At 44.1% G+C, this 10860-nt stretch overlaps 1 protein-coding gene across 1 annotated transcript; it reads right to left on the reverse strand.

Moving 5' to 3' along the window:
- Window positions 1-277: 277 nt before the first annotated feature.
- Window positions 278-9688, reverse strand: KCNV1 (potassium voltage-gated channel modifier subfamily V member 1). The gene is made up of 4 exons (XM_086335391.1): window positions 7311-9688; window positions 5729-7094; window positions 4340-4869; window positions 278-863 (listed from the first exon to the last, which is right to left on the reverse strand). Exons 2-4 carry the CDS (start codon window positions 6193-6195, stop codon window positions 352-354), a joined length of 1509 nt encoding a protein of 502 aa, XP_086191517.1. The 5' UTR covers window positions 6196-7094; window positions 7311-9688; the 3' UTR covers window positions 278-351.
- Between the last annotated feature and the right edge of the window lie 1172 nt (window positions 9689-10860).

A 10860-nucleotide genomic window follows, 5' to 3' on the forward strand; every position in this document is an offset into this window, starting at 1 on the left:
TCCTTTAAAATTAGAGGTGCAAAAGACTCTAAAAATTAGTGATAGGAAAACGTTTAACGTTATTGTATGCATTACACTATTATTTTATATTTGACAATTCCAACACGTGTCTATTGGCCTTGCTGCCTTGGGTGGTGTTAAATGGCTATTTTTGAGACTCAAGTGTGTCAGAACAATGTGCTGTAGTTTTGGGGGGATGTGGGCTATTCTAGTAGACCAAGCAGCGTGTCAACTAAAATGAACACAGGCAGGACTCAAAAGAGACTCAGCAGCAGTGTACAGACATCCACATCAAGGCTTTATCAATCAAGTTAGTTTTACACAAGTTTTGTAAGTAAACTGAAAGTGAATTCAAAACCAGAAATCATCTCCTCCACTGCTCCTAGTACTTGCTCTTTCTCTGCCTTTCAGTCGAAGCATCTCCATGATACTCCGGGCATAGACATCTCTCAAGTTCACACTGATATATGAGTCAGTGGCTATATTCTTGGTAAGTTTCTTCAGAGCCTCACGCTGTCTAACAGCTGCTTCCTTGAGCTTCAAGGTGAAGTAGCAAGCGGAGAAGCGGTCGTTAATAATAGCAATGGGCAAGGCCAAGACAAGGATTCCCGATAAGATGCACATGAAGGCCACAATCTTGCCCGTGGTGGTGTCTGGTCTGATGTCTCCATATCCCACGGTAGTCATGGACGTTGTGGCCCACCACCAGGCACAAGGGACGCTTGTGAAGGTTGTGTCGGGAATGCTCTGCTCAGCAAAATATTCCACAGTTGAAAATATAGAGATTCCCACAGAGAGAAACAGGAGCAGCAGGCCAACTTCTTCGTAACACTGGGTGATTGTCATTCCAAGGGAGCGTAAGCCTGAAATAGACCAGTTGGTGTCAGTCACGGCCACCCCTTTTCCCTTCCTCTCCCCATTTCCTCTCCCTCTCCTTCCCTGCTATCCATCCCAAAACATGCATTTGACATTTCCTATGGCTCCAGCATTGGGCAAAGTTCTGGGGGTACAGAGGTGATAAGTTACAATCTTCAGGAAGTTCTTAGTCTAGTTGACGGGGACTGATTGAGAAGGCTAAAAATAAATATAATCAGATTCATTCACTCACTTATCTATTAACACGTGCATGTGTGCATGCTAAGTTGCTTCAGTCATGTCCGACTCTGTGCACCCTGTGAACAATAGCCCGCCAGGCATTCTCCAGGCAAGAATACTGGAGGCAGGTATTCTTGCCATGCCCTCCTCCAGGGGATCTTCCCAACCCAGGGATCGAACCTGTGTTTCTTAGGTCTCCTGCAGTGGCAGGCGGGTTCTTTAACACTAGTACCACCTGGGAAGCTCCTAGCTATTAAACACCTACTATTTATACAAAAAAGATGAGAGAAGAGATGAAGAGCAGGCAGGGGACATTTGATAGCACTTTGTCCTTTAGACAATGAGAGCCTCTGCAGCATTGTACGAGGAGGGCTCTTTTGGTCAGGTCTGCATTTCAATACATCACCTTGCACGCTATTCTAAGGCAGTTTTATGTTGTCTCCTTATATTTTATGTGTCTGTTTTTCTCACTTTCCTGATAAAGTTTAACACAATTAGGGGCATCATAATCTGAAAGAGCCAGAAGAAGTAAAAGATGAGAATGAAGTGAAGCAGTAAAAACAAGTTAGGATTCAGGAACAAAATTCACAAAAGAACATCAAATCTACATGTGAGGACATTCTAAAAGGAGGGGTTCCAGTACTCCTCCATTTCAATGACACCCATTGAAATTTTTGTCCTAAATACCAAAGTTATAACAAGAGGAGCCCATTACAGGATCGCTATTTGAATAAGGTATCTTCCCTAACACTAGAGATACTGATTAAAGTTTATCCATATTTTGAAGTCATATTAACATGATGTCACAGTGATATTGTCTCAAAAGTCCAAAGTAATACCTCTTGGAATTATGTTTAAATTTTTATTCACTAGAGACTATTTTAAATACATTAAAATACTATTTCTGCTCTCATTATTCTGAATTTTGTTCTTAGAATTTTGAGATGTTCTTTAATTATTAGCCAGCTATTTTAAAAGACCAATGAAAATAATTTGAGATTTAACTTTAAAAGACATTTTAAATAGTATCTTTAGAATACCTTTTAGAAAACTGGCCTTGATGTGTCTGTATTGAATTGGATTTCTGAAATTGAGAACATATGAAGAAATGCATAGTGTTTGGAAAGACTATTGTCATTCCAATGTTCTAAACAGTTCATTTGGAAAAGAAATAAAGTGGCCTGAATTTCTGCAGGTTATATCAATTAACTCAGATCATCCTAAACAATAACATGAGATAGATGTTATATTTATTATGCCATTTTACGGGTGAGCAGACCAAGGCACAGAAAAGTAGCATATTTAGTACAAAGTAACATGCCAAAGACTTAAAACTAGGCTGTCTGGTCCACCACTGTCTTCTTAAACCATTATTTCATAATACTTCTCCATTTTATTTATAGTTAATACCTAGAGAAATATGTGCTCTATGTTTATATTTTGCTAAATGTAATGCTAAAGACAAAACTGTCAAATATTCATTGCAACTGCTCGTATCTTTTCAATAAATTAAGACTTTATTAATACTTCTACTTGCCTTAGAACTGAGAAAACCTTTGAAGAGGTGACATTGTGGAAATTACTATTATTTTCCTTTTCCTTTCTTTTGGGGAAAAACGTAGTCTTTACTGGGTGTTTTTAAATTGAATCCTGTGAAGAGTTTATAAATACTAGAAGAAAGCATCCCATTATGGGTGTCAGAAAACAAAGAGTGGTACTTCTAAAAGTTGTTGGAAACCCCATTATCAAATCCCTGGTATGTGAGGCTAGCTAGGAAAATACACTACCAAAATTATATTAGGAGCAGTCCTAGTTTTCTCAGAGATGTGGGGGGAAAACATATCTGAGGTTCATTTCTTCCTAGATATATAAGGAGAGATCTCTACCATCAACTCCTTTTAGGTGACCAGTCAGGCATATATCCAGGGAAATCAGTGGGAATAGGAGTCTCTAGTCAGTTATTTGTATTTATATGTTTCGTATTAATATTGTATCCTACTCCAGTGTTTCTCAAAGTGTTTCTCAAGACCACCTACATCAAAGTTAGCTTGTTAAAATGCATGCTTCTGGATCCAACCCCCAAAACTAAAATTTGAGTCTCTAGAGTTGGGGCTCAGAATTTGCATTTTAACAAGCTTTTCAAGGGATTCTTGTTTTTATTAAAGTCTAACATAAGGGAACACATATGTGCTCCAGAACATCTAACAGACGGCAGGGCCAGTCACTGAGAATCCCTGCCCTTAGGGATGGAAGCATCATCTTTAATGGATTTGTATGATTTCCTCTGATTTGCCTATAATTTTTCATGTACAATTGTGTGTGTGTGTGTTGTGTAGACATTTTTCTAGAGAGAGTGTTCTTTAGATTTTCAAGGCTTTATGGATACATACAAAAAGCTAAGGCATTCTTGTTACTGTCTCTCTTATACGTCCCTAGTTCAGGACAAAAAAATTTTCAGATACTAGACAGGGCATTTCATTAGCATCTTTAGCTTTCTTGTAAGTGCTTCCCGGATGGCTCATAGTGAAGACTCTGCCTGAGATGCAGGAGATGTGGGTTCCATCTCTTGGTTGGGACGATCCCCTGGAGGAGGAAATGGCAACCCACTCCAGCATTCTTGCCTGGGAAATCCCATTGACAGAGGAGCTTTGTGGGTTACAGTCCAAAGGGTCGCAAAGACCCTTTTACTTCTAAAGCAAACATTTCCATTGTTTTCTCCCAAATTATGAGAAGGCCTCCAGTGCCCAGTCATCTCTTTTCGCATAGCCAGAGAAGGTCCTGGAGGACTGACTTTTCTTCTGCCAACAAACTTGTGTGAAAAACATTTCCTTCAACACAGAAAAGAAACTGACTTATGTTCCTATATATCATATATAATTTGTGCATATCTTATTATGTGCTGTTTATGCATATTTTATGTAGCACCTTCCAGAAGCACTGTGTCTTTAATTTCTGTACATCTTCTGGGCACCTGGGTTAAAATAAAATGAACATATGGTTAAATAGTTTCTCACATGTCTTAAGGAGAGAAAGTGTATGAGAGGCAAGTTGTCCTCTCTACCTGTGATAACAACCTCAAGGTTTTGCATTTCAGTACCTTTCTGGAGATCATAATTGGGTGAAATATAGCAGGTGGTATTCTGAGTGTCAATTGAGAGTCAAGAGTCGCTTCCCTTGGACCCTGGTCAAAGCCCTAATGCTTAAGAACAACAGCGAATGAAAAGGCATCATGAAACCTGAATACCTGTGGAATGCCTGCCCAGTTTGAGCATGCGCAGAGCCCTGAGCAGCCTCAAAACCTGAACGATGCGCCCCACGTTTTCCAGCTCCTGTGTAGTCTGGCTCCCACTCAGGCTTTCTACCAGGAGAGTGATGTAGAAGGGCAAGATGGCAAGGAGGTCTATGATGTTCGGCACCTTCCTCAGGAAGCGGCACCTGTCCCTCACGCACAGGAAGCGCAGGACAAACTCGCCCGTGAACCAACTGATGCACACATACTCCAGGATTTCCAGCAGCTGTGGGTCCAGCCAGCTTAACTCGGCTGACATCAGGGCCATGTTGACGATGGACACTGCCACAAAGATAATGGAGATGACCCCAAAGATTCGGGCTGCTGTGCACGACCCAGGCTTCTCCAGGATGTTCCAGAGCTTCTGGCGGATGGTGGGGCAACGTCCCTGGGAGAAGTCCTGTTCACTCTCATGCTGACTCTCCTGGTCTTCTGTGTCCTTCTTAAAGTCTAACGTTTCACTCAGCTCCTTTCTTCTGAAGTATCTTTTAGGGAAGACAACCTGATTAGTCTAACTTTTTAAAAATACTGAAGTGAAGTGGGAATTAAACTCGGCAGTGAAGTCATGCTTCTTAATTCAGTAACATGCAGAACAAGTTCATGCTATATTTTACCCAGGCCATCTTTTCACAGGACTCAAATGTGAAAGATTATTGCTTTTAAAACGGAGCTTTTGTGGTAGAAGTTTATACAGAATAAATTATACGTAGCAAAGCTACTTTAGATTAATGCATTTTACGACCTAGTTTTTTCTTGTAACAAGAACAGAAGTTTGCAACAGGGAATTTTTTTTTTTTAATGTGGGTAATGGAAAGATATTCATAATAAAATGGTAATAATAGCAAAGTAATTGCAAAATAATAGATCACCAAAGTCCCACACTTATTCACAAAGAACCAACTTTCTGTCTTCTGGATTTAAAGCAGTTCTTTATCCAAGTTTTAAAACTGAAGCCTCCTAAGTGTGATAAAGCACCACTCTCTATATTGTAACCTACATCCCTGTAGGTGTATTTTTGGGAGCATAATTTTTGACTCATCTTTACAATCACCAGATCTTTATTGCAGGCCTGACCGATCTTGATTACAAATGAATTAGCATACCTTCACTAGAAAAAGCAGAAGGTTCAAAAAGTCCCATCAAAACTTGGCTTTGATGCTTTCCGGCCCCCACTACCACCCTGCCTTCTTCTGGCTCCTAAACGGCCACAGGTAGTGTTCTTAGGCCTGACTCGAGCGAGGCTTGGGTGAAGTCTCAAATCTTGCCCCTGGACGCCCCATCCCCACGGCGCCCGCTGCCCCGCCCCGCCCCGCTGCGCCCCCGCCCCCGGCGCTTCGCGGGTACCTGTCCCGGCAGCAGGAGTCAATGCTGAGCTCGTCAATGCCCCAATACTGGATCTCCTGGAGGAAGGAGAGCGCGCACAGCTGCTCCATGACGTGCAGGCGACCGGTGCGATAGTAGTGCAGGACGTAGCGGAAGGCTTGCGAGCTCCGGTCGAAGAAGTACTCGTTGTCCACGGGATTGGCGTCGTCACAGAGCTCCAGGGGGCTGGGCACGGCGGCCAGGGCCCCGCGGCGCCGGCACGAGGCCACCACCACGGCCAGCTTGCCCAGGCGCGTGTGCGGGAAGCAGGACAGCGCCTGCTGCGAGAGCACAAAGCGGCTGCCGCCCACGTTGACGGTGAAGCTGTCCCCGAGCGCCAGGGGCTCCCCTTCACCCTCGCTGCAGAAGACGCTGGAGTCCAGCGAGGTCAGGGAGGCGCTGTCCAGCGAGGAGTCCGGCGGCGCCCGGCCCCGGGGAGGCAGCTCCATCCTCGCCGCCGCTGCCGGAGAGCTCCTCGAAGTTGAGGGGGAGGGGGTTGGCACGGCCGGGATTTCCCGGGCTCCCGAGGGGGGTTCCTCCCACCCGCGAACCTTTCCTCTCTCCACCCCCTGTGCTGGTTCTCCCTCTCGCCGCTAGGGAGCCGCGAGTGCGCGGGAGCCGCGCATCCGTGCCTGGGATGGAGACGAGGGGTGGCGCCCTAGGGAATCGCTCACGTGCGGACCAAGCCGAGGACAGCCTCCGGGCACACAATTGGTCGCTGTGGTCCTTCTCGGACTCACTACCCGATCTCCAACTTTGTAACTGAGACCTCCAGCCTGGAGGTGTTTGGGTGGAAGGCCTCGCGGCCGCTGGAGCGGGTGGGGAGGGACAGAGGAGGGAGGTCTACCGTGGAGGAGGGCTCGTCGAATCTTGAAGGAATGTAAGCAAGGGGGTGGGTGAGACTCACGCCCGCCTGCAGGGGACCAAAACGGAAAGTTCAGCAGCAAAGGAAGGGGTAACCGGGTCTGAGTCTTTTGCAACTTCGGGGTGTATATTCCTCCCTCTTCTTTTGCGGCGCGGCCTCATAGGCCTCCCGGGGAGCGGTCGCTGGCGATGCGCGCACGTGGGGGAGGGTGACCCGGGCGCGCGAGGCGTATCATTTGCTGGCATTCACTCTCAATCATTCTGGCACCCTCCTCTCCTAATTTTTGACCTCCTGGTAGGGAAATGAGCGCAGTTAACGCTGACTTTTGATTAAGTCTCGGCGAGTCACTGCGAACCAGGGGTCGCCGTGGCCAGCTCGCATCACATGTTGAGACACTTTGCGCCCTTTGGTTCAGCCGAGTCTGTCCCTACAAGTTTCCTGGAGAGGAGGTGTTCTGGGCGCGTTTCTCGGCACACAGCGAAGCTGTCATTTTAGGAGAAGGGAAGGCAAAAAGACAAGGACTAGAACAGGCGTGGGCTGGGGCAGGAGTTTAAATAGGAACGACAACTCGGCAAAGGGAGAAGCCGAGCGCCGCGCCCAGGTGAGGCTAGGAGTGCATCCTCGGGGTCCCCGGGAGTCACGCCCTGGCCAACCTGTTGGACGCCGGGCTGGAGTGGGGAGGCGGGCAGGGTGACTCACCTGCTGCTCCAGGCACATCTGGGTTGCGCTAAGTGCTCGCTGCTGGTTACGGAGCCTAGGTTTGATCCTCTGGATCTACGCGAGTCTGACTTGACAGGTCCGGGAGCAGAGCTGTGCTCGCCACCGAGTTCTTCTGGTCTCCACTTGTCGCCACGCGACTCGCGGCTCCGGCCCCGCGGCTGCGGCGGAGGGTGGCCGCCCCCGCTCGCGTTCCCTCCCAGCCCCCGGCGGTTCCCGGCGCCAGCTGTGGGGAGTGCGGGGAGCGGAGGGAGCTGAGACCGGAGGAGGAAGTGAGGCGCTCGGTGACTCTGAATATTACATTCATCCTGAAGGCACTTCAAGGATTCCTATATTAGATTCCCGGTTCCCTGAATCTGTGCGCTCAGGAATGCTAAAGAACAAAATTTTCAGCTGTGTAACTGCCCTAATCCTGCTAAACTCAGGGTTAGGGCAATTATGTTAACTGCTTTGGGTGGCATGGTTCAAGGTTTTCCCCATTAATTTCAGCAAGCTTCAGGAAACCTTGCTTTTTTTTTTTTTTCAAAAGTCTTTGCAAAAATAGGTGAACCATACTTATCTCCTCCCCCCCCCCCCCACCTTGTAAGTAGTTTTATAAAGTATTTATAAGGAGATAAGCAGGCAGTTTGATGCAGTACAAAGGGCTTTTTCATAGACTGATGTGAAACACAGCTGTGTAGTTCTGGCTTTGTCAGCTAGCAGTGGGACCTCTAGCCAGCAAAGGCCTCAACACTCCTTAGTAAAAGTTCAAGTTTTAATTAAAAAACACTCAGTGTTTACTGGGTGCTTACTTTAGGCCAGGAAATTTTTGTAAGCCCCTTACCCATCCAGTACTTTGTGTGATCTTCATAACAATAGTGTGAAGTAGAATATTCATTGAAAGGACTGATACTGAAGCTCCAATACTTTGGCCACCGGATGCAAAGAGCCCACTCATTGGAAAAGACCCTGATGCTCTGCAGGATTGAAGGCAAAAGAGAAGAGGGCAGCAGAGGATGAGATGGATGTAAAGCATCACTGACTCTATGGATACGAATTTGAGCAAACTCGGGGAGATAGAGACAGATGGACAGGGAAGCCTGGTGGGTTATAGTCCATGGAGTTGCAAAGAGACATGACTTAGTATACAGGTACTGTGAAGTTTTTTTTTTTTTTTTTTAAGGAGGTGAAGCTTTTCCCTTGCATAGAGAGAAAAACTTCTCCAGTATTTCAATTGTTGATTGGGCATTGAAAAAAGCCAAAAGTTCTGCCTTATTCATCCCTCAGTGTGAATAACTTGAATCAAATGATTAGCAGTAGCAGTCTCCCGTAACTTTACAGATTATTGTGAGGAATTGGGAAAACTGGCCGAGGAGAATGACAGCTTTGGGTGAGAAGGGAGGTCTTGGAAGGTGACCAGAAGTTAGCAAATGGTGTCTGAGGCTCATGGGTCTCTTGCACTGCCACCAGCACCTTGGACTTCAGTTGTAATAGTGGTGTCTTGTAGAAGCAATTGTAAGCAATTGTAACAGTAACCATCCTTGAAGTGTAAGCCTCAAGCTAAGCATCTGAATTCTCACAATGATCCCATTAAGTAAATTCTGTTATCCTTCCCTGCTGCATGCATGCTCAATCGTGTGTGAGTCTTTCCTACTCTATGGACTGTATGGGGCTTTTCCCAAAAGAATACTGGAGCAGGTTGACATTTCCTCCTCGAGAGTATCTTCTGGACCCAGGGATCTAACTTGTGTCTCTTGCATTTCGGTCAGATTCTTTACCACTGAGCCATCTGGGAAGCCCATGTACTGTTATCCTTAGTCACAAATCTCAACTCAGAAGCTCACAGGTAGTAAGAAGCGTTTCCGGTTGTACAATCAATGTGTAAAGGAGTATGTGAAGGGGTCTTTCTGACTTCAGATTTCATTTCAACTGTTAAGATCCAACATTTTCAATTGACCTTCAATATTGACTAAAACAATTTCAACTAATTAATAGTTAGTCCTAATTATAACTAGGAAGATGATTACTAGTTAACTGGGAGTATACAAACACAAATGACCCATCTTAAAATATAGAGTCTCTTGGATAGTAAAAATCCCTGCCTTCTTCCGTGTACTGACCCCTTTAATCTGTTACCTCTGCCCTCTCATCCATTGTCCAGGTTTGAGTCAGAGAGTCCAGTGGAAAACATACAATGGTCAGGGACAATGAATCCATTCAAAGGGTATCCTTTCTGGTCTCTGATCTTGACTTGACATATATCTTGAAGTATGTGAAAGTGAAAGAAGAATTGTTGCTAAGTAGTTGTGGGTGGTGAGGTCTTGCTTTCGATTTCATTCCTACTTAGCATGGGAGGAACATGATTGTCATGTAGGAGGCAGCACAGAACTGAGACATGAAAACTCGACAATCTAATGACTTTGAGTGTATTTCCCGAGTCATCAGATGTCATATTCGGGTGATTCTCCATTAACAGTCTTGTGTGATGAAGTGCTCTACTGGTATTTCACTTTATCTATCAAGTCTTTGAAATATCGATATGAATATTGAATCTCCAGGTACAGCTTGTATTTTTAATTCTTCCAATTTTTATGAATATTTCCAAGTTTCTTAATGAACAATATTCTTAATAGTCATATTTTTAAATTGGATAAAAGAAAAATCACAAGATACCTTAAGCTGACAATTATAAAAGTAAAAAAGTCATTTGAAGCCACATTCAAAATGTCTATGATTACAAATCTAGAACATTTTATCTAGGTTTTTGAAAAAGTAATGAGAATGTATTTATATTAACGTTGTATTCAGCTATTCTGTGATTTACTTAGGGGCTTCCCTGGTGGCTCAGAAGGTAAAGCATCTGCCTGCAATGCAGGAGACCTGGGTGATTTATTTAAATAATATAATGTTTCTGTGAAATTATTAATTATCTTTTCTATGAATGTTTTAAAAAGATTATACATACATGATCATAAGTGATTGAAATATTTTTTAAGGAAAGTGTACATTTCTTATTAATTTATATTCAAAGTACTGCAACTTTATATATATAAATATCATGATAATTAAATAGATAAAGAACATGTAATGACTGAAATACTTCTGAATAAAAGTGCTTTATTGAATTTCACTTAAGTAAGCGCTACATTTTTAATTTTCAGCCACTTCACTGTAGGCTTATATGTTCACATGAAAATCCCTTTATCATTCACTGGTAACACAGACCATATTTCACTGAGGTGTGCATGCTTAGCTTTGGCTGTGTTTCATTCCCTAGGAACTGACCACCAGATGAGTTAATTGTGTTAATATTGTTTAAAATGCCTTTGTGTCAGGACAAAATGATTTTATCTTCTTTCCTTTCACTGCACTGGAATATGTTTAAAGGTAAAGGAATATCTGACAAATTCTATCTATTCATCTTTCATGTGCCTTGTGGGTCCTTGGAATAAATCCTCCCAACTGTATAACAGCCCACTCTAATGCAGAATTTAGCTTAATGTGGGCTCATTCTGGATTCTTTCCAACGGGAGGCAATTATCTTTGGAAATAC

Source organism: Bos grunniens, chromosome 14 (genome assembly GCF_055505025.1).
Source record: "Bos grunniens cultivar Pamir isolate PY7600 chromosome 14, Bosgru_T2T1.0, whole genome shotgun sequence".
NCBI lineage: Eukaryota > Metazoa > Chordata > Mammalia > Artiodactyla > Bovidae > Bos > Bos grunniens.